The 25,391-nt window shown below is 33.2% G+C and overlaps 1 protein-coding gene and 1 long non-coding RNA gene across 2 annotated transcripts; both read left to right on the forward strand.

Annotated features, from left to right (window-relative positions):
* Positions 1-7,419: 7,419 nt before the first annotated feature.
* LOC133192575 (uncharacterized) lies at positions 7,420-9,644 on the forward strand. Its single transcript, XR_009721831.1, has 4 exons — positions 7,420-7,490; positions 7,977-8,025; positions 8,507-8,570; positions 9,545-9,644. It is a non-coding gene; the product is annotated as an uncharacterized LOC133192575 (long non-coding RNA).
* Positions 9,645-21,548: 11,904 nt separating this feature from the next.
* Positions 21,549-23,922, forward strand: LOC133192576 (ATP-dependent DNA helicase Q1-like). The gene is made up of 2 exons (XM_061328567.1): positions 21,549-22,189; positions 23,240-23,922. Exons 1-2 carry the CDS (start codon positions 21,687-21,689, stop codon positions 23,892-23,894), a joined length of 1,158 nt encoding a protein of 385 aa, XP_061184551.1. The 5' UTR covers positions 21,549-21,686; the 3' UTR covers positions 23,895-23,922.
* Positions 23,923-25,391: the final 1,469 nt, after the last annotated feature.

The raw sequence follows: 25,391 nt of genomic DNA on the forward strand, positions 1-25,391 counted from the left end.
TGAGCCCGACGTCAATATAAACCTGAGCAGATAGCCAGTTTGTCAGTGGGGCTTTACAACTCGTATCGCCAGCATGTCTGGGAGCGAGAGCCGCTGGGTAATTACTATTGAACATTAATTAATTAGTGGGAGCTGATGAATTTTGGGATAATATTTTATTTTTACTTTTAATAATTATATTGAATTGTTCTGTGGGAGAAAGTTAGTGGGAGGTGAAATAACTCTCCCATAACTATCAATTGTATTGTGAAGGGACTCCCAGTATATTGGGAAATACTTATATACTTTTGTAAATTTATTTATAATTCCCTAAAACTTAATTCTCCCATTTGAGAATATTTTATTCCCATTTCTAATTGGGAGAGAAATAATATTTCTACGGGAGCAAGAAATAGGGATAATCATTCAAAGAGATATTGCAAATTAAATACAACAAGAAATAATAAATTTTTATACATTTTAATCCTGACTTAGAGTTCTTTTGTCCAATATACAGACTTGAGAGACCCACAAGTTGCATAAGGGAGAAAACCCCTGAACGGCAACATATATCATCTTAACTTTAAACTTATCCCTAAAGCTGCAGACTGATTTGTTTTCAACACCAATTCTGTTGCTTACCAACACGGTCTGTAACTGTCTAAAAACACACACACACTAAGAAGTGACCTAGACACATTTAGTGCTTAACAAATTACCGAGACAAACACAAAAGTCACCAAGACAGTAGAATAGTAGTTAGTCACCGAGACACTAAAGAACTACGGTTTAGGTGGTTAAACTAACAATTCTGTTGTTTCTCGACACAGCCCAAGAACATAGCCAGTTTTAGCAGTGTTACTCCAGCAATCTATTGAAATGCTAACATTTCAAATAAATATTTCATCACCGGTCTGAAATTCTAGATTTTAATCAAATATATTCTGTTTAAGGAAGAATTTTTGAAATGTTTTTGTTGTTAAAAAAGTAGAAAAATAAATAAACAAGGCGCCAAGGACCTTAACGATCACCTGAGTATAATACAACACTGGAAAGGATCCACAGAAGTATAGAGCAAAATTAACTGATAGACGAAGCAATGTTGCAAATTCCAAAAATAAAAAAAAACTTTCTTGTTGTAACGTGCTAGACCCGAGTGATCTCCTTGGGATCATACTTGGTTTTCCCAAGTCTTACAGGGATGATAATGAATGCAAAATATGCAATTACAATGGACACTTGCCTATTGTGTAAGGTATTCAATATATACAGTCATACAGATATTTTGTACACACAGACTTGGGTATGCTACGTAGCTATTTGGCACTTGTTACTAATTACAATAAGTCACCTTGGATCAGTGATTCTTTCTTCACACATTTAGACCTATACTCGGCACCCAGGGCAATTGACTGAGCAGTGAGGGATCTTTTTCGTGCCAGCACCTAGTGCGACACGGGGCGTAGATTTATACGGTCTCATCCGAAGGACGTTAATTATGACCATAATTTTGGTTCCGGGCTACTTTATCTTTATAATAAAGTGGAAAGGAAACAACCTAGTAAGAAAAATATTTGAAAATACTCTCAGCAATTGTAACCTGGAACGTTAATTATGACCATAATTTTAGTTCCGGGCTACTTTATCTTCGTAATAAAGTGAAAAAGAAACAGCCTAGTAACAAAAGATGTTTGAAAATACACAGCAATTGTAACCCGAAACGTTATCTAATTTGTATTCTTAATAAATTAATTAATTTTTCTTCGTAAGCATAATAAAGTGGCAAAGAAACAACCTAGTACATGTAACAAATATGTTTGAAAATACTCTCCGCTATTGTAACCCGGAACGTTAATTCTGACAATAATTATGGTTCCGGGCTACTTTATCTTCGTTATAAAGTGGAACAGAAACAACTTAGTTACAAAAATGTTTGAAAATATTTTATTTTCTTTTTATAAGGTAGAATACAATGAATAGGAAATAAAAATGTTTGATATTACTCTCAGAAATTGTAACCTGGAATAATAATTATTTTTAATTTGCAAATGATAAAAAAAAAATGAATTAACAATTTTACATTTTTGCAGATGCTATAATTTAAACTCAATTTTTTTTTTTTGGGGGGGGGGGGGGGCTCAGATAATTAACTAACAATTTTTTTTTAAATTTTGGAATTGTTATAACCTCCTCCTTTTTTAAATTTGGGGGAGGGGGCTGAGATTTAAAAAAAATGGAGGGGTGTTACATTATTGCAGCTTGCCTTCTGCCGACATGTATATATTTGAATTTTTTTCTCCACAAATTTTGATATTCATGAAACATAATGGTATGTATAAAACGATAAAGTTTTAAAGTGTCATAAAAATTGTCATTTTCTTATTGTGTTTTATGTATAAAAAAAACACCAAAAAATAAAAGTTATTTCCCAAATATCTTAAGGGGTGGGTGGGTAGGACATGCATCGAAGTTAGAGAAAAGTGATTTCAAGGCCTTTAAAACATAAAAAAAAATCATTTAAAATTTGCTAAAACCTTGATTTTACTAAAATATTTGAGCTAATTCAGTTTACCTCACTGCTATTTTCACAATCAACATTGCTGGTCTTTACTTTTCATATTTCAACCTTGATTTTTTTTCTTCCTACGTTCTTTAAAAAACAACAACATAATTTTCATTAATTACTTGTGTTTGTTTGTTCTAAGGGAATAAACCATATCGTTATGTTTTCATGTTTGTTTCATTGCAGGATAAACCACATATTCATGAAATATCCATTGTTAATTTATCACAAAAACTATATAACTATCTTCATCAGTGAATTATATTTTTTTTTTGTTTCTATTGGAATATGAATCATATTTTCATGCCAAGTGATAATATCTATGAGGAATGTATTCGAGGCTCGACATTGTGGAATTTGCAACACTTGTAATATCATTTAAACAGAGAATGCATCTCTATAAATACATATACCATTTTGTATTTAATTCTTAACTTTATCAGATTATAAAATTAAAATTTACTGATCAAATTTATCTTTCACATTGTGCTTCTTTTTAGGTTTTTGTAATCTCAGTCTAGTTTATCTTCTATCCTCTTTACCCTGTAAATACCGGGTCTGCGTGCATTCGAGCGAGAAATTCACACCTGACATGCACTAAATAAACAAAGGGACTTAATTTGTTTGCATTAGATAAACAAAGCCTTTCATGCGACCAAATTTTATTCGGTGTATATGCATCAGAAAGCGTATTTCACGATCTTTACTTGGGTTATTTATTCATTTATTTTTAAAAATGGCTGTACAAAAAGGGCATGACGCCTGATAAAAAGAACATTGCGCCACATGAAAATGGCATGCTGCTGCGCCATGCTTAATCCTCATTGAAAAAAACTACCTCTATGGTTCAGTGTAGAATGAAAACTGGCAGATAATAATTGAGAGATACCGCGATTCGAAGATTGCCATGGCCGGAACCAAACTTACAGTAGAATCCGGAACCAATATTATGATTTTAAGGTTCCGGCCGGAACGCGAAGTATCCGGAACGTAAATTATGCGACACCGGTCTCCACGTCTCGCATTGGGATGCCACAAGGTTGTTTTATAAGTTGAAGTAAAGAATGAATAAAATTTCTCTTGTTCTTAAGCATTCTGTCGACTCCTACAAAATTATTCATCCAGCTTGTCTAGATACCCATGTTTCATCAGGAGGGGGCACAACCAAACACAAATTCTGTCACAGACTTTAGATTGCAATTTTTATTTCAAAAGGCAGATTGAGGTGGGGGTATTTTTCTTTAATAAATTCGTTTTGAATACATTAACATGGGATAATTCGCCTATACTATCAACAAAAATGGGGGAGGGGCAAACTTTTAAGTTCATTTTCGCACTAAATAGTAAAACATTACGCTTGAAAGTCCCCCTGCTTCCCCTCATACAACGTGCCTGATTTATACCGATATCAATGCTATACAACTTGTATCAAAACAAAGTCATTGGTCGGTAAATTGTCATAAATTTTCAAACTTTGTAAATGTCACCCACATTCATGTATATTTGCTTATTCCTTCTATCGTCACACTATTTAGTTACTCGGAAGGGGGATGGGGAGTAAGTCGTGACAGAATTTTTTGGGATGTCATATGCAGAACTTAGCAAATATTAAGAACTTTCGGGATGTCGGTCGAACGGATAAATTCTGCAAGCGTGGGAACCACTTGCAATATTTTCTCTTAGTAATTTCTTCCTCACATGCCATTTTAGATAGGGAGGGAAAAGCCCACTCGTTAACATTGGAGGCACTTTTAGAGAGGGAGGCAGAGCAGAATCAAATTTGTTGTGTGCCTTGAAAGGTCCAAATACGGACTTGTCCAACTGCTGGAGAAAATGTGTCGTATGCGGAAGCAGTGCCTTAAAATAAACGTATTCCTGTTCTGCAAGCTCTAATAGACGAAGCGTCTTATGATATCCATGTCCATCAAGAACGAGGAGTCGGGGACGTTCGAAAGAAATGCGTTCTACGTTTTCCATGTGCAGTTCTATGGGGATTCCGTCGTGTTGAATCCATAAACGACTTTTTTGTTTTGACTTTGACAACTAACATGGGTGGCATCGACTTAAACAAGCCATAATTGTAATGTTGCTACAGTCAGCCAAGACAGTGCTTGTTTTTCTTGCCTTTCCGTACAACTACATTTACAGGGGAATGCAATAATTGCTTTTCGGTTTCGTCGTCATTTCAAACTTTCTTTGGTGCATTTTAAAGATTCAAGTTCTCTATTATTTTCCCCAAATCAGTGAAGTACCGCTGTATACCACTACCCCTTTTAGCGTTTTTGCCCTGAAAGTGCCCAAATTTTCTAGTTTTTTTTTCAAATTTATTTTGGGTGTCTCTGTTTAAAACCATGCATACCACCATTGTTATGTCGTTTGGTTATTCATTAAACAATTCAGCTTCATTCTTATGCACAAAATACCATTCCTTGATAAAAGTTGTTGAGGGAAAACCCCAAAACCCTTTTCGGCAGTCAGGGTAACATCAACTAATCTCTTTTCAATTTCTGGGTTCAAGGCAGGTTTTCTGCCACTGGAAGCACATATATCAATTTTACCATATACACGGTAAATTTTTTTACACCGAATTTTTTCCGCTGTCTTTATAAGTTTCCCTAGCTCTTTTCACTGCATTGCGATCGTAAACCATTTTCATTTTTTTCATGATCGCGTGTCGCATACTGTTGCCGCCGCAATAGAGACTTCTATTTTTTTTTTTTTGGGGGGGGGGGGGGACTCTGCAAATGCATTATTTCTTTGAAAATCTCTTCTCCTGGATAATATTAAGCAAATAAACCAGGTATAGTTGCATCTTCCAAAATTCTTAAAAGGTTATTCTATTTGTTGTTTTTGAGGAACTTATCTTTATCTATCAGTTTATTTTCTTAAATGATATAATTATTAAATTGTCATCCCATTGATTCTTTTCAGGATTGTATTATACGTAGTTGGCCGTTGAGGCTCTTGGGCCTCTTGTTGCAGCATGATATAGATGTATGTATTTTAAGTATATTTTTGTTTGTAAATATCTAAAGACATTACCATTTTTACCGTTTTCATTGTTTAACTTTCAAGTCCGTAGGATCAGATATTTTATTACATTTTCAACAGTGAAATACTGTGATTTATTTATTGAATAATAGTTATATTCTCTCACAGTGTAAGAGGATACAAAAATGATATTCTCTCACAGTGTGAAAGGATATCAAAGTAAGTAAAAAATAATTTCTGGCCAGTCATAAGATAGAGATAGTAACTAAGCATCTTGATAGAGCTAAAACTGCAAATTTCTTCCAAAATATGTTGCTAAAACCCATGCTATGTAATGTTTTCAATCACACAACGGTGGGATTTCATTTGTCAAACCGGCGTACGCAGAATGCGCTGGTTGACCTTTGGTGACGCGGCTTGTTACTTAAATGCGTGTCTACGAGAAAACCATGCAAAATCCAAATTTTATTATGAAAGGCATTGTGATCATTTTGACTGATTTTATTGTTTCTGATTAGCATCATGTGTCCTCTAATAAATCACGGTATCAAAACTGTCAGGTACCTTTGGGGATCCCTATTATAGCCCTATATTCTATTTTTAGCACATTTTATGAAAATATTTTGAGAAACACCCAGAGATTAAGAGAAAAAAATTGCAGGAAAAAATGCACTTTTATTCAAATGTTACATATTAAATAAATTTAAAGGAAGTGCTCTAACTAGAAATATTTTATTTAATTTCATTTATCAACACTGATTCTGTAAAAGTGGGGTCTAAAATTAGATTAAATCAATGTGTTTAAAATACCACTATCTTTATAATGCTGTAAAAACCCAAGAAACGCTTAAAACATTATACATATCAGTTTAATTGCAAAAATCCTTCAAAATCAATATATAGTTAAAAGGAATTTGGTTGCAAATGGCATTATGCTAATTTAAAAATAGATTGAAGTTGGCTGAAACTATTAGAAAAATTATCTCCCTTAGTGGAACTCTCCTTATTTAAAGGAATTAAAAGTATGGTGTCTTAATGGCAGACGAAAAGATGAAGTGTTGATTTGACGACAATATTATGATAAAAGATCTCTAGCTTTGTTGAAAGATTGTAAAATAGATTCAGCTGAATATACAAGGTATTTTAAATGCAGCACAGAAGACATTTCAGTCCCTGAAACGCTTCTTATCGTTAACCATCTTGAACCATGCAGCTGTTATGGGACTTGGACAGTCTATTTTCTGTAAACATACCTACATGTACATGTATGTGTCAAACACAGAAATATACTTGGTCTACACTGGAAAAGGAAAAAAAAACATGTTGTCACCCATACCTGATAGGGGAGACGCTATTATGCAAACCCGTTAACCGAGAGGGTCAAGCTGAATGAGGTTTTGCCTGTTGGAACTGGTAAGAACATTATGCAGTTTTTGTGTGTCCCTCAAGGAATTAAAAACTTAAGGAATTTTGCTAAACCATTGAAATTAACTTAATTTCTGACCTTAAAGTTTTCAGAGAGACACTGTACATGGTATTTGGGTTGTCCATAAGAAATGAAACAGATTTTTAAAAAAAAATTAAAGCATGTTGGGGGTTCCTCCCCTTAGTGAGGATTGAGAGGGCAATACCAGAGTATTTGGGGAATTATGTCATTACAGGTGAAGAAATTCCCCAGTCCCACAGGTCTTAAGGACAACCCTATACATGTAAATATAATATCACAAAGTGATATCATAATTGGAAATATTTACTGACTTTGTCTTTATAGTTTGTGAAAACCTATTGATATCAAGTTTATACAACTTACATGTCCAATCTATTATAATGATTTATAATAATGATTTATATTTATCAACTAATTTGATTCCTAATTGTTACAGGTATATGCAAAAGATGTATAGAAACACACACTAAAAAATCAGTATGGAAGTAAAGCTGAAGGAAGAGCTTAAAGGTACATATACATATACTATGTGTTTATAATTATATGTAAAAGTTTTATCAAATTATTTCTGAAATTCACTCAGTAGCTTATACATCAAGTTTCACTTATGAAGCAAAATTACCTGCTTTTATTATTTTATAGCTGAAATACATGTAAAAAGTGAAAACTCTTGAGCAGCAGTCCACTTGTTAATTCTTGTTCTCATTCGAGTATATTTAGTACTCACATAAATTAAGGATTCTACAGTAAATGTTGATGAATGGTTTTTACACTCAATAGTTTCATAATATTGATAGATTTCACATGTAAATGATCCAATCCTGTTTGGAAATAAAATTTCAATTGCATATTATTTTGAATTAGTTCTAAAAATAAAATCTCAAGTATGATTTCTGTTTTATTTTATGTGTACATAACTGGTTATAAGTATTCATGTAACTATGAGGATTATTAAGTATTGTATAGTTAATATTAAAATTAATGTTTATTCTTTAGCAGAAATGTGTTCCTATTGACAAGGCAACAATTGAATCAAACCAAACAGGTGATCACTTACTGTAATATAATATTTTTAAGGTACTACATAATAATATAGATAATGTCAATGTTTAATATCTCAAAAAATAAAATTAACAAATATGTTTCATTTCCACACTGAAAAATATAACTAAGTGGACATTGTTATCATGCAGTTCAATGACATGAAACAGTTTGTACATGTGATTAACATTTTATAATGTATACATACAAGTTACTATAATCATGATAATATACATGTAACTGCTCATTCACATTACTGATAAGTAAAATAACAAAGAACAATTTATGTGAAGTTAGGTCTAAATGGTGAAGATGCCTGAATATGTGAGTGATAAACTGAAAAGTCCAGTCCATATAGTTCAAGTTTTGAGCTTTCAAATTATTTAATTATGATTCATTCAAAATGTTTCACCATTAGCAGTTTTAGCATTAACTGTAATGTATAAGAGTATATATACTTCATGGCTTTTTCAATTATTTTACAGAGCAAAGAGTGGAGGAAAATGGAAGAAGTCATGGACATAACAGAAAACATATGACCTAATACCTGTAGGTAACAGCCTCCCCCCCCCCCCCCAAATAAATGTTTATCAATTATTTATAAATAACTTGTACAGGCAAGTATGTGTGTTTTTATGTAAACAGTTTATTTTGTTGTCCCTTATTTGTTGTACTGTAAGTGGGGATATTAATTTTAGTCTGTCTGTGTGTCATTCTGTCTGTACATGTATGTACTATAACACTTTAATTTGGGAACAATATCTCTTGAAGCCTTTGAGCTTTTGCAATATCATTTCATATCACAACTCCTTACAGCCTAGAGAAGATCCCTATTGATTTGAGGTCAAAAGGTCAAGGTTAGAAATTCCTACAATACAAAAAAAAATTCAAATAATAACTTTAGTTTCCCTTGAGCTTTTTCTGTTAAATTTTATATCATAATTCCCAATGACTTAAAGAAATCCCCTTTGATTTCTAAGTTAAAAGGTCAAGTTGAAAAATTCATATCTTGCAATAAATTATGTCCTGGTGATAATTCTGGTTCTCTTTGAGGTCTTGAATTTATTTCTTTAATAAAAAAAAGACACCAATTGACTTTAAGGCCAAAAGCTGAAAGGTTAAGGTTGACCTTTTTCTTTTTCCATCTGCATGTTTTTTTGTCCAGTTCTCCCATCCTCAATTTTCCCCCATAAGTGGGGGCCACAATTCTCTGAATTAGCTTGTTTTATATTTGGATCATTTGCAGGTTTGCATTAAACTCAAGTAGCCATTTAAGGCATTTGGATCTCTTACAAAATAGGAAATAAAGGTGATTCAGGCTAGCATTGCCAAGGTCCCTTTGTTGTAAAATTGAAATTATTCCCTAATTCCCAATGTCATTTAGAACATCAAAATACATGCTCTTTTGCTTTTGGGTATAAATGAAAATTTATTGTACTAAAATGTCTTCTTTGATTATCATGATTATTGCAATATCAATTATAAACTTTAATTCAAACATCAATTTGTCATTGCTTTTACAGATTTTGAATTCATATCATCAGTGCATCTAAATTGGTCAAAAGATGAAAGATCTCAGCATAAATTGTTCAATCATGCAAAGCATATCCTGTCAAATGAAGATTACCCTCCCTTAAAGTGTCAAGTATCTCAGAACTTGGACTATGCAATACTGTACAGGAATATTTTACATATGTCAGCACATTTAGCAATAGGGCCTGTTGCACCATGCCAAGGTACAAAGTTGATGCTTCAAGCTGTCCACAGCATTCCAAAGGAAAAGGATGAAACGTTTTTTTAGCTCACCTGGCTGAAGGCTCAAGTGAGCTTTTCTGATCGAAATTTGCCCGTTGTCTGTCGTCATCGTTGTCGTCGTGTAAACTTTTCACATTTTCATCTTCTTCTCAAGAACCATTGGGCCAATTTCAACCAAACTTGCCACAAAGTATCCTTGGGTAAAGGGAATTCAAGTTTGTTCAAATGAAGGGCCACACCTTCTTCCAAGGGGAGATAATCATGAATTTGTGAAAAATTGATGGCATCATTTAAAAATCTTCTCAAGAACCATTGTGCTTGAAAATAAGAAACTTATATGGAAGCATCCTCAGGTAGTGTAGATTCAAGTTTGTTCCAATCATGACCTTCCCCCCAGGGGTAGGGTGGGGCCACAATGGGCGATCAAAGTTTTACATAGGAATACATAGGAAAAAGCCTTTTAAAACCTTCTTCTCAAGAACAGCAAAGCCATAATTGGTCATATTTAAATGGAAGCATCCTCAGGTAATGTAGACTCAAATTTTGTTCAAATCATGACCCCCCCCCCCCCGGGAGAATGGGGGGCCATAACAGGGGATCATAGTTATACAAAGGAATACAAATGATATATCAATAAAAATTGTCTTCTTAAGAATAGATTCAAGTTCAAATCAACCCCCCCCCCCTCCCTCGAACCACTTTTATATCAAAACTTTTCAAGACTGAACTGATTTCTGCTTTTTCCTAGCCAGAGTGCTCAGGTGAGCGATGTGGCCCCTGGGCCTCTTGTTTTTTTTTTTTTTTTTCATGAGAGTTTTGGGACTCCTTGATTTTCCTAGACACTAATTAATGTTTCATATATTTTGCTTTCTTTCAGTGTAGTACCTTCAAATGTGTTTTTATTTTTTGTTTTTTTTGTTTTTTTTTTTGTGGACAATTTAAAATTAGAGATCATCTAATTAATAATTTTTTTTTTATAATGTTGCTGTCTTTAAATTTTCTATGTAAAAGTAACATGTACATGATACATTTGGTTTTGTTCAAATGCAGTTGAAGGAATTTAATTGAGCATTGTCAAATACTTCATTTAAATACTGGTTGTGTTTTTATGACTTTATGGTATTAAAAAAGACATAAACTTTGTTCTGTTCATTCATTTGTATAATTTTAGGGCAAACAAAATCAGCATTTGTATAAAATGTGTTGCATGTTTAAAAACAACTTTTGCAGTGAAGAACTGTATGAAATTTGGGCAACACTGTGAAAAAGTGGATTTTATTTACTGATGTGTTCATACTTTTGAACACTCTCTCTGTTAAACTTGCAATTTTATGTATTTGCAGTTTTTGCAATGTGCATTTTCATGCTAAGGGATCCTGTAAAATGAGCCCCATAGCTACATGTATAGCCAGTTCATTGCTATAATACATTAAGCCTTGTCAAAAACTCATGATTTTTAGCTCTACTGGCTAGAGACCAGAAGAGCCTATGCTAGGGATGCGCGATTTTATTGGTATACCGGTATATTGCGATTTTTTAATGCGTGATACGTATCTTGATGTGGAGACTAAAATACCTGTATTTGGTATATAACTATAAATTCCGGAAATTATTCATTTATTTGTTCAAACTATTGAATGACAATAACAGGAAGTGTAAAAAACAGTTAAACAACGGCATCAAAACATGCTTTATATTAAATAAATGAAAATTTAAAAAGTAAAGTTATGTTTTTATAGCATATTTTTAAGAAATATTATGGAAATTCATTTGAAATTGTAGTAAAATATGCGTGTAAAAATATCACGATTTATCGTGATATTTTTGGGGGAAAATCGTGATATATCACGATACGAAATTTTTGCCGATACCCATCCCTAGCTTATGCGATAGTAAGGTGTTGGTCGTCTGTCTGTCTGTCAACAAAAGCTACTCCTCCTATAGTTTTGGTCTGATTTCAATATTACTTGGCACACAAGTAAAGTATACCGAGATACATAAATTTTTTTTATCGGATTTTGATTTTGATGAGCGGTTTTGCCATGTTTACTAAAATAGAAATTTCTGTAAATTTTTTTTTAAAAATCTACTCCTCCTTTAGTTTTAGTCAGATTTCCATGAAAAGAGACCAAATCAAGGATCATTATTCTATTTATTGCTGTTGCAAAGTTTCAAGTCCAACTGCTACTTATCTCTTCCTTTGTTAGACGTACAAACCAGTAGAGCTACAGTCTCGAATAAGACTTCTGGTTAAACAAATATTCAAATCATGCATCTTTGTGACATTCTGGATAAATATAAGCTAATTTCAGTCATGAAGATTGAAGGTCATGTGTCTGAAATGATTTAACGTTCAAAATGTAATCACTCCAGTAGTCCAGTATGCTTTCTACCCAGATATAGTGTAATTTTGCTAGGATGAAAAAATCAACTAATTCAAATGTGCCACCACATTGCCTGTTATTTTTACTAAAATATCTTAAAACAAATACTTTTTGATAAAAAATATAATCACTGAAGTGTCTCTTGAAATTCTATGCCTGTTTTTTCTACAGAATATCCCTTAGAATTATTGTGACCTTTTTGCACTTGCAGTTCTGCACTTACAAGAGTGAAAACTCCATCAATTTAAATTTGCAACCAAATCCCATTAATACTAAATAAAATATTTAAAAACAATCACTTTTTAAAAATATGAAATCAATGGAAGCGTTTCTTGGAATTTTATAGCTGTTTTTCTGCAGACTATTCAAATATCCTTATTCCTTACAATTATCGTGACCTTTTTGCACTCGTAGCTCTTCACATTCAAAAAGGTATGTGAAATAAATTCTGTAAATATTTTTCTCAAAGGTTTTAATTCCTTAAATCCATTAGTTTTGAAGATATTATGGAAATTTTTTATACACAAACAGAATATGTACAAAAGGTGTTATTTTTCCATACTGGGTATAGAAATAGGCTGACGATAAACTAATTCTCCCTGTATCCATGGTAACAAATCAAATGACGTCACCAAACTTACGCAGTAAGTAAGTGACCTTGATCTCACTTTGTATGCAAAGTTTCAAGAAATTTTGAAAAACTTGCTTTCATAGCATTCTGCATGGTTTTCTCGTAGACACGCATTTAATTTGACCGGGGAAGGTTCGCCGGCGTACGCCGATCTCGCCGGTTTGAAATGACCGGCGACGGATTCGCCGGTCTTAGAAATATGGCGGGAAGATTAAACAACTGTTAAAATGCAGATACTTTTTACCGTTCTTTAACCGTTTGCATTTCTTGAACAAATTCCCATTCATATAATTATTCAAAATCTGTTATTTTCGAAATTAATATTTTTTCATGAGGTCCATGAATTTTATTATTCCATTGAATTTTGAATTATTCGACCTTTTTTTCGCTAAGACATAATGTAAAAAGTGGTAGATTATAATTAATTGATTATTATTTGGTATAATTATATTTTTTTTCCGGTTTACTGCATTTGCCACTTAGCCGTTTTACGCCGGTCATATGACCGGCGCAATTCGGCGTACGCCGATCTGTAACAAATGAAGTCGGCTCAACTGCTAAGCTATGACGTCTCAACCGCTCAACTATGACGTCAAGTCTATGACACTGTTAAGAAAAGACAGAGGCAAAGGGAAAATCAAAGAAAATGTAAATTTAACAGAAAATTCAGTGTTTTGTAGATGAATATGGAATTTATTTCACTCATGAGACAGGATTTTTTGATATTTTCACTCGTGCTTCGCACTCGTGAAAATATAAAAAAAAATCCTGCCCATGAGTGAAATAAATTTCATCTTATAACCTCTCACAGCGGACTCCCTTGATCTTTGAAGAACATTTAATAATATAATACCTTCATGCAAATAAGTCGAATCTGATTCGTCGAGAAACATTTGTTAAAATACACTTACCCGCTTAATATAAGGAAGCCACGCCCTCCAGCGTTGCAACAATCAACATTGCTTGACGACGGGCGATATTCCAAAAAATAGTGACTGCTCATAATATTCATGCACACAAGTTTCACAATAAGATGTATTTGTATAAAACATTCAGTATAAAATAAAAAAAATAGTGCATGTGGTTGTGTGTAACATTGAAAATTTTTACCCCCCCCCCCCCGAAAACCATTGTCAACCTCGGCTGTGCCTCTGTCACAATATTGTAAATATTGCTCAAAATGCTTTTCCATATATTGTGGAGAGTTTAACTCCACGCATCAATGGTTACTGAATTGTAGTATACAGAGCTGTGGCATCGTTGGTAAACCTGTTTTTCAAGTTTGATGTTTCAAGTTGCACTTATCCAGGGGTTTTGGCCATGCAGGTTTGTCTTATTAGTTCTGGACACCAAACTGTGTGGACGGTGTAAAATTATGACCCATACTAGTTGATTGGGCGGCTTCCCTTTCTGTGTGGAAATGGGATGCATTACTGGTACCTGTTTGGACCATTTGAAACCTATGCCTTTTGTTTTGGCATTTGTAAGAGTGTGAGTGACAACAGTCCAGTGACCTTTTTGTTGATGTAAATCATTGCTTTGAACTGACTTGTGTTTCTACTGTGCGCCATAAATCTGATGTCTCCTGTGCCTTTTTACCACCGGAGCCCGAGTTCCATTTCAATTCTATTGTACATTTATAAATAAATTGTAACTTATATAGTTCTGTTATCCTTGATTGGCAGAGATCATCCATTTACCAGATTGGTAAAGATTATTTTTGTTAAAAGAATCCAACACAATAGGCAAAAGGCAATTGTAACAGCTTCGGTTGACAATAGTTTTCTTGCAATTAGGGTCAAAACTTTCAATGTTACACTGAACTACATGCAGTATTTATATAAGATATTTTTGTCTCATTTTCATTTATCTATTATTTACAAGTTTACCTGATTATTAAAATTCCAGAAGTACTTTTTGTTTTATACAATAAAAATTCTCTCATTTATAATTCTCTTGTTCAATTAAGCTATGTATGGTACGTACATGTATATGCAACAGTCGGAGTCTTATGATGTTGTTTGGGACATCTGGCAGACTGCTGCGTGTCAGTCGCTTCACCTGGTTGTTAATAAAATGATACATACATAATGATTAGAACGGTTTTGTTTTATTATTGGATTTGGTTGATTTTCTTGTTTCCGCTTTTCTGTTTTCAGATATTCTCTATATTTTCATGACTAAAAAGTTAAACTTTGATTGATCTCCCTCCCTATTATGCCAGGTGATCAAGTAATTTATCTCTGCTCTTCAAGTTTTCATATTGTGTTGCAGCCTCTTTGGCAATTCTGAATTAAATGTCAATTTTAAGAAAAAAGAGAAAATATATATTTTAAAAAAAATGCACATATATGTATATGTTAATATGGATTGACATTAATTTTCGTATTCTCGATCAGTCAGGTACATTGTTTCTATGATAAAATTAACCTTCCGAATTTGATATTTTTTTCTTAAACTGATTGCATATTTCGTCGATTAATGTTTGTTTTTTTCGAAATGCAACTACTGTACGACTACAAATTCAACACACCCCTACCCTAACATCAGAACCCATGACCCAGGATCATGAAATTCACAAATTTGATAGAGGTACCATCATCATCATAACTATGCACTTAGTTGAAGAATTTCAAAGAATAAACATATTTTCACTAGATAATCAATAGAGCCCCCCCCCCCCCCCCACTGAGAGAAACACCAGAATCCCTGACCCTGTAAGAAGCACGCCTGTACATCATAACAATACACTTTGTTAATCTGCTCAACACAAACGAGAAGAGTTATTTAATAGAATTAAATTAAATGTACTTTCACTATATTACAATGTATAACATAGCCCCACTCTTACACAAGAGCATCTGACCCAGGGACCATGAAACTCGCAATTCCGGAAGAAACACCCTTACTCATCATAACGTTAAGTTTTCTCTGCTTTATAATCAGGAGCAGGAAAGAATATTTTCAAAGAAATTATACTTTTTCTGAATTTCACTATACAATCAGTAGAGATTCCCCCATTTTTACCAGTTAACAGAACCCTGTCCATGGGGACATGAAATTCACAATTTTAGAAGAGGTACCATTGCTTATCGTGACTATGTACTTAGTTTGTTTAATGCCTAGGAAAAGAGAAGATTGGCTGTATGTTGTTTTACGTCCCATTCGAGAATTTTTCACTCATATAGAAACGTCACCATATACCGAAGAAGGGCTTCAAATTTTGACCTTTACTCGGCACTCAGGACCATTGAGCAGTGAGTGATCTTTATCGTACCAACACCTGTCGTGACACGGGGCCTCGGTTTTTAAGGTCTCAATACTTTCACGTCAAAGTGCCGAGCGCATGGCGAAGGAACAGTTGCTACCCATTTTTATCAACTTAGGTCAGTCGCGGTCGAGATTCGAACTCACGACCTCCCGATCACGGAGCGAGCGCTCTACCGACTGGGCTACCGTGAACGGTTTGAAAATAAAATTTTCAAAGAAATAATGCACTTTCACAATATGATCTACATTCATATAGGCCCGCCCTAGCACCACTACCCCAGACCCTAGGGCCTTGAATTTCATAATTTTTGTAAAGGGCCCAATGCTTATTACAATCATGCCAATAGTTTGACTGCTTGATGTTCAGTAGTAAAGAAGAAGATTTTTAAAGATTGCATTAATTTTGGTTGCAAACAAAGCAAAAACAGAGCCCCAGTCGTTGTCTAAGCAAGTCAAGAATCTACCCTTCCAATGCATAAAAAGTGATCTAATTGTAGAAGAAGCTGTTACGATTAGGGTGGAGTATTTCCCAATTTAAAACATTTTTTATTACAAATAAAGTATATTGTGCTGGTAAATATTCCTAAAAAAGGTATAAAACTCATAATATCACTTTAGTTACCGAATAAAATTGTAACTTACAGTTCCATGCCATTAAAGGGCGTCCATGATAAAGAAAACATTTACACTAGTTTATTTATTACAAAATTATTTTTAGGATTAAACAGCCAAGAAACAACAAGTCTTATCCGAAGGACCCGCAACTTTCACTTCAAAGTGCCGAGCGCTTGGCGAAGGAACATTTGCTACCTATTTTTTTATTTATTGACTTAGGTCAGTCGCGGCCGAGATGAATATATTGGAGTTTCTAAGAAAAGGTTACTCTACAGCCTGGAAAATTCTGAATAGTTTCTGTAATTTCTTTGGAGTTCATAATAATTTTATCAACTTCATCATTATTAGATGTTGGAGAAATATACTTTTTTTTAAAAGTTAAATTACAAGTGTCTAACCAAACAACCAACCATATATTGTCATGACGTTTAATCTTTTCGACTAAATTTCTTTTCAACCACACTGTGCTGTATTCAATCCTTGCACCACTATCGACTATGTGCCCACCATAAAATTTCTTTTTTTGTACTATTTAGAACAAACCTTTTCAGCCAAAGGCCTTTATTATCAGATAACACAACAGGCACATAGCTTTTCTGACCTAATGGTGGTTGTGTAGGTTTGGAAATAAATTTGCCAAGCTCGTTTTCTGACATACTAAATAGAAGAATTACTAATTATTTTGTAAAGAGTAGCAATGATCTAGCACTGATGAATGTTTGGAAGTTTCTGTGTCTGTGAAATTTAGGTGTCCCTCTTTTATGTCGCACAAGATTTCTTGTTCTGTAAGTTCAAGTTTCCTCCTCATCTATATCTTCTGGCCTCTTTCCCAGTATTTTACCTGTAAGAAATGGAAAGTTCGATATTACATGAATGGCATATACCTAAAATTATATAAAAGCAAAGTAAGGCAGACTATGAAAGGCTCCCCAGACCATTCAAAATTTGTGCTAGAGGTATACTAATAAAATATATTTGCAGCATAAAAGTGTTTATCTTGCTATAATTGCAAAACTAAAAATTGAAACTTAATATAATGAATGAATACACATTGTTTTCATTACATAAGCATACAGAAGGAGTAATGTAAACATGGTGTCCACATAGAGAACACAGTGATTTAGTGCAAAAATAAAATGTTTCTAACATAAAATGCCAAAGAACCATACGCTCACCTTCCTTAGAAGTACTTTGAGGAAAATTACAAAAATACAAGACACTGATGCACATTGAGAGCAAATACTTTTTTGTATAATGCTTCAGGTTTGATTTTAAGGAATATGAATTTTAAGATTTTTCTGCTTTATGTCACTGATTTGACCTTTTGTAGATGTTCTTGATTCATAGTTATGGCACACCTTCAGATCAAAAGCCATCTTTTATTGCCCTCTTATGTTTGTTCTTTACAAAGATATAGCCCAGAAAGTATTTTATTTATGACGTTAACATAGTACATTTGACCTTTAGTTGGGCCATGATATACATGTACTATCAGAAAAAAACAATATATATTTGTCAAGTCTAAGCTTCCATTGTTCTACATTAGGAAGTTATATGGTCTGGACACTATTGCATGAACAGTCAGACAGATTGATATAATGAATCCTATATATAATCCCCCCACTCCGTTTCTAAAACTTAGGGGGGGGGGGGGTTACACCAAAAATGCAGGTTGAAAATTATGAAGACATACACTCCAGACCAACTTTGACCAGTTACGCACAATTACATTGTAAGCATCATCTGGAAATGATGAGGTAAAAAAGTTAATTGTAATATATTATACTTTCATGTAAATTAGTTGAATCTGATTCGTCGAGAAACATTTGTTAAAAAACACTATTACCCACTGAATGATGAAGCCATGCCCTCCAGCGTAGCAACAGTCAACATTGCTTGACGACGGGTGATATTCCAAAGAATAGTGACTGCGCAGAATTTGTGCGCACAAGGTTCACTATTATATGTTTTTGTATAAAACATTCAGTATAATATAATAAATATTGCATGTAGTTGAGTGTCCCTCGAAAACCATTGTCAACCTCGGCTGCGCCTCGGTTGACAAGGGTTTTCGTGGGGTGAAAATTTTCAATGTTACACTCAACTATATGCAATATGTATATAATATCGTTCTATTAAGTAACCACAAAGCACCTTTTCTTTAGGAAAGGAAAAAAAAAAGAGATTCAGTAACATATAGATTTTAAGATCCCATATACAATCAACACCATTTTTTACAATATTGTTATATAACAGTATTAGATTAAAAGGACGAAATTATAATATAATTTCTAAGTACCTTAAATATTCCATCCTTCTAGGAAACAATCTTTCCTTCCCACAGGGTGTCCTGACCTTGGTCGGTCCAAAGGTGTTTAAAATATTTTCCTATTATTTCTAGAGGTTTTAATGGTGTATCCTTCACAGCATCAGAACTTCTTGTTATAGTTTTTTTTTCAATTCTATATCATGCGTTTTTCTGTTTTTTTTTTTAAATGTTTGTCTACATGAGGCACAATGAATGTTACAGTCTTTAATAAATTAATTTGTTCTTTCAAGGCTGACATTTTTTCTCTTTTTTGAGGGAAGTCTTTCTAATTCATTCTGAACATGATTCCTATCACTCCATACGCCATGTGAATTTATTTTTTCCACTGCAGAATTAAGCTGTTTTTCTTTCTTTTGATTTTTCAACAGTACAGTTTTTTGCCTCTCTCTTATTTGTTCTAAGTGTTTTTTGAATAAATTTTGCTTTCGCTCTTTCATGCTTTCAAAACTTTTGTATGTCTTTTTTCTGGCTTTTGTAATTATTTCACATTGTCCCGATTCAGATTTTGATTTCAACCATTCGATCAGATGTTTTATTATTTTTTAAACACGATGATGCTCTCCATTGTATTAATATTGTAAGTGGGAGCTTTTGCAATGTTTGAATCTTGACAAAAGTCTTTCTACATTTATATTTAAAAAGATTTGATGACACTTCATCATGATGATCTAGAGTTGGACCACAGAACAAGCGGATTTTGTTGTGTAAAAGCAATTGAGGATTTTCAATACAGGTTTCAAGAAAACAACTCTTCTTTATACACTTCCAATTTCAACTGCAGAAGTAAAAACTTCTGCATAAGTCCAATAAGGCTGTGTAAAAATTACATTAAGAATTCCTAGTGCACGTAAAATACACAAAATACTGTTATCTGCAAGAGCTGTACAAATGTAAGTATGAATATAATTAAAAGAACTCTTTGATTCTTTTAGGTACGTTAAAATAAGTTCAGGAAGATAAAATGTTCCTGCTGAATTGTAAAACAGTATTGAATCTGTTTCCCCTAAACGTCATGATTGGTGCCCTTGAAATATTCAACTTTCAAATATGTTGCATCAAGTAAGGGGTCAGCACATCCATCTTTGTATCAAATTTTATTTTACGACCTTTTCTAGTTTAGATATTTCTTTCAAGCAAACATCCGAAAATTGCAAAAGAGGATGCACAGAACATTTAAAAGAATTTATAGAACAATCATGATTTGAATGGCACTTTTTTCAATCTCCAAAATATTGAACTCTGTAGCTCTTCTATACGTCATAAGATTACCCACATTTTTCATAATATTAAAATTGGGGTCTTCTGACTCAGTACGTCAATCATTAAAAATTTCTTTCAAACAATTAACATGTGTTTCTGGTTTTCCATCTACAATCTTCCTCAACCCAGCTGTAATTTTTTTTCCATTTGTGGAAACTTCCACTCCATAATAATGTTTTCCTTTCATTGTTGTTGCATCCTTGTGAATTGTTCAATGATTTAAGTCATTTATTTCCGAACAAATATGAGCACGACTAATAATACCAAGCTCACTACTTAACTTTGCAACAGTTGATGGATTTGGCAACTCTGTCCTCTACATAAACATCAACTAGACATAACGCTTTTCCAATAATGGGATTAATATGTTGAGAAGGAATATTTCTACTTCTAAATTTGAAATGGTATGTCCTTGCACCTTTTGAAAAATGTTCTGAATGCCAGAATTATTTATCATTTTGGTGAGTTTCACAGTAACTATAACGAAATATTTACCATAAATTCTGTTAATGATTAGCATAAATTTCCATGTCGTTATATATATATATATATATATATATATATATATATATATATATATATATATATATATATATAAATCGCCTTCAGAGCACTAAGGGTTCACTTTACCCGGCGTTTATCTGTCTGTCTCTCCGTCCGTCTGTCACAACCTTAATCTTAAGAACTGTAAGACGTATGGATTTAGTATTTTAAACATATATTGCTCGGACCTAGGGCTTTTGTAAATTAATATGGTTACCGACCTAGTGACCTTTGGCCTACTTTTCAAAATAGCTCATAATGCCAATATACACCATATTTTTTTTTTTTTTTACATTTATGAAGTTAGTCTGTGTTATTAAGCATGTGCACTGTTCGTAATAAGACTACATGAAAAATACCAGAATTACAATCCACTTGACCTTAACCTTTGACCTACTTTGCAAAGAATACATGCATCTCTGGCGGTTTAATTAAACTGATGACTTTTGAATTTTGAGAGGCAGGGTTTTGATAATTAGCATTTATACATGCTTATGGGCTCATGATAGTGAACTGAAACCGTATGATATTCATTTACCAGGTAAACTTATATTTCTAAATACTATGAAAATACATCGGGATCGATATTCCAGAATTGATCGTGTAGACTGAGAATTTCAATCTCCCTTGCAGAGTTGTCGTTCGTTTCTCTCTCAGACACCTCTGCAATGGGCTCACGTCAAGATTTTTGACGGAAATTTAAAAGTGGTATTTTAAGGATATTTTCAAATTAAAATAATACTTCTACTTAAAATAAATAAACAGCTACTAAAAGAGACATACATTAAAGCAGATAATTAAAGATAATGAATTAATTCAAGCGCACTATTTTTTTGGGAGAATAACGTAGAGATATTAATACGCGTATGTAAATAAACATGGACGTGATCGACGAGGCAGTTAAGAAATACGACAAGAACTTGGTTTTAAAAGATAAACAGAGGGAAGCATTGGCTCATGTGGTTGAGGGAAAATGTGATCTTGTTGTTAGCCTTCCCGTTGGGTATGGAAAAAGTGTTATTTTTCACCTTTTACCATTCATCTTCGAACAGACTAGAGAAAATCCGGTAGTGTTGGTTATTTTACCATTAAACATTATTCAGAAAGATCAATTATCTGTGCTAAGGGAGCATGGGATTACTTCATGTAGACTTAATATTGTTGCAAATGTTGTTCATGGTTTGGAAGATGATAAAGAGACTGAATACATGTGCAAGTCTGATGAAAACGTCGAAGATGTAAAGCATGGAAAGTTTCACATCGTATTTTGTCACCCTGAAGCATTATTTAACACCAACAAAGGAAGAGAGCTGTTAAATAGTGAAATTAGCCAGCACATTGTATCTGTTATTATAGACGAGTGTCACATCATAGAAAAATGGTAATTATTTGAAATTAATTCAAGTGGTTTAATTTTTTTCTTAAACATTCACTGGTGCAAGGACTACTAGGCCAGAGAAATTCACTGGTCCATAATACTTCAACAGTATATCAGTTGTCCATTTGCAAATTACAATTAAAGTTTAAACATTTTTAAAGAATTCGAAAACCTCCTAATGGTATAACTTGTTCTATAGTAAAGTAGTACTTAAACTGCATTATTTTTTAATCAGCTATGATGAATAAAGGAGAAGTAGCCCTTTTCACTTTTGAAATTTTATAATACAACACATGTATTTTTTAATTTTCATTTTTTATTAAAATTTCTGGTCTGACGGCCATTTGGTGGGTAGTAATTAAGTAGTCTGTCTTTAATATTTCAGATCTTAGACCATTGATTTTTAAATCTGTTATTTCTAATTATTGATTGATTCAAGCAAAACCTCCTGAATAAATAAGCTGCAGTATGTTTTTGTAGCTTTAATGAGCTGTATAGATCTGTTTAATCTCATTGAGATTCATAAAGACTAAAAATTTTGGACGGAACGTCTTTTCGAAAAGCTATTCAGTATGTATTAACATAATTATGAGGTTTGATAAAAATATTATGAATGGTTTCTTTAAAACTGGGCTAAACACTAATTTAAGAAAAGTGAGGACAATGTCAAAAGAAAGGTCAAGTTCAAAAAATACTGATGCAGTTGAATAGCATACATCAGTATCTTTGAAACTTAGCTTTGAACTGAGCTAAACGCAAAGCGCGACGGAAGACGGACATAACAAACACTATATGCTCCGGCCATATTCATGGCGGGGGATAAAAAAGGGGGATGTAAAAGTGAAAACTATCATGCCAAGGGGTCACAGAAAAAATCTGATAAAACATGTCAGCCTGTCTGTTCTGTCAAAAGTGGTTTCTAAACATATTACATTTCCTGCTCTCTTCTCTTAAACCACTGAACTTTTGGTTCATGGGCTTCTCATAATATTTAACATTAATTTTCCATTTATAGTTTTTTTCTAGTGTGTTTTAATGACTCCTTTTATTCAGGGGAGAAGAGTTCAGATTAGCCTTCAAGGCATTACCAACTTTAAAGTTCTTTTTCCCTGATGTTACTTTCTTGGCATTGAGTGGAACTCTTACAACTACACAGAAACAAGATTTACCAAAAATGCTAGGACTTAATAATTTCAAAATAATAGAATGTAGTCCAGATAAGCCAAACATTTTTCTGGAGAAATTTGAGAAGGAACATGCCTCTGATGTTGAAGAGGAGTATGAAAACATTGTCAACTCTCTCTTCGACAAATTTTTCATAAAAAGGGAGAATTTCCCAGTTACTTTAATCTATGTCCCTGTTTATTATATGAGTAGGGCCGTTATGTATTTAAACAATTTATTCAAACCTGGCAACATTGATGATGCTATTTACAGTGCCATTTGTTTTGCTCAGGATCAGTATGTAGACAGAACCATGCAAGAACTTAAGAAAGAACATTCACAGATAAGACTTGTTCTAACTACTTCCATATTGGGAATGGGGTTCGATCCAGAAAATGTTACACGTTGTGCATTCATGTCCCCCAAGGAACATTTCACAGTATTTTCAAAAACTTGGTCGAGCAGGACGCAAAGGTCAACCGTCTGTGGCATCACTTTATTACTCTGCAAGAAACACTGCAAGAAACCTCCCTGGTATAAGTGAGGACATAATTCAATATTGTAAAAATGACACTTCTATACTTATAAATTAATAAATTTTGCAAATAAACTCCGAAACGGGTGCACCAGAATTCTTACTTACTCCTCTAACAATACACTAGATACAAGATGATGTTCGTAAACTATATTTAGATTTCACTCGCATAGTAAGTATCGTACATTAAAAGTCTACTTTTATTTTCTATAAACAGCCATGAAATAGCAAAAACGTGAGTACGGTGGCGTTCCCGGTTGGCGGATCTAAGTTACTGGCAATTTTTAATGAAAGTGACAACAAGCAATCGTTTATTTATTTCATAAAACGTCATGACTGAATTATTCAATCAAAACTTGTTTTAAATGATATAAAAGAAATAAGTTGTGAAAACCGATTAAAAAGGGAAATGTAAAAATTGTTTTCGTCATTCACCGATCTTAATATAGACGGAAGCTTCTAGAACATCATATAGCATCGAGCCCGATGTTTAAAAAAAACGAGGCGCTTATAGCTGCACAACATAAAAAAAAAAATTGTGTGATTGGTCATTGAAATAATGGTAAATCATTGATAAAACTATAAGTTGTGAATATATTACATATCGAAAGACTATTATAAATATATATATATATATATGTGTGTAGTAGGTTTTCCTAATAAATTTATCGGTAAAATTTGTATATATTCCTTACTGAGAGCATCGTGGCAACGAACCCGAAGTACAATTTGTACTTCGTAATAAACTTGCTTACATGTAAAGAGAAAATTAATGAATAAGGTTGTGTTCAAAAACAATTACAGATGTAAAATTTTGTACTTTAATCAATACATTTCTTTTTTTTTCTGAAAACAGTCTTTTGTATCAAATACTTGGCCTATTCATAGGGCATTAAAAGCTAATTTTCCAAAGGTACTTGAGTATTGGTTTATAAATATGTATGTATCTTATTGATATGTAAAAAAGTAAAGTACATTATTTACATATCAGTAAGGTACAAACATATTAATAAACCAAGACCCAAGTACCTATGAATCCCCCCCCCCCTCCCCCAAATCAATTTATCAGTAAAATATGAATATTCACTGGTTTTATCCTTGACGGAAATGCAATAAGAGCATCTGAAGTACAATATCTATAACATAGTATAACAGGTTTCACAATAAACGTCAATTAATGAAAAATGTTAATTTTCAAGTTTTTACAAAGGGGTTGGGGTGGGGGTTGAAGACGTACATCTACTTCATGCGAGATTTTGAACAAAGTATTTCTTCCTGCTATAAGACTGAAGCCTGTCATTAGAAACTACAATATATTTTCTGTCGGTAGTAGTATAGATTCAATTCCCCGCACTTGCGCGGGATTTTATCTAGTCTTGTTTAAGAAACTGCATTCTTTCAGTTTTTGGGTTTCAAAAGAATTCAAATATTGTTGATTGTAAATGCTGTTGTATTTGCAAGAAAAAATTTAATTGTGAAGATTGTTTAATATCAAATATTGTCATA

This window comes from Saccostrea echinata, unplaced genomic scaffold, assembly GCF_033153115.1.
Source record: "Saccostrea echinata isolate AGI-Se365-2 ecotype Australia unplaced genomic scaffold, CSIRO_AGI_Sech_v1 ptg000025l, whole genome shotgun sequence".
Classification (NCBI taxonomy): domain Eukaryota; kingdom Metazoa; phylum Mollusca; class Bivalvia; order Ostreida; family Ostreidae; genus Saccostrea; species Saccostrea echinata.

What these genes read in the sequence shown, in the direction of transcription:
- LOC133192576 (XM_061328567.1), top strand. Translation starts at nt 21,687, where the DNA reads ATGGACGTGATCGACGAGGCAGTTAAGAAATACGACAAGAACTTGGTT. An exon ending in TGTCACATCATAGAAAAATG is followed by an intron (nt 22,190 to 23,239) that starts GTAATTATTTGA and finishes CCTTTTATTCAG; the next exon opens with GGGAGAAGAGTTCAGATTAG.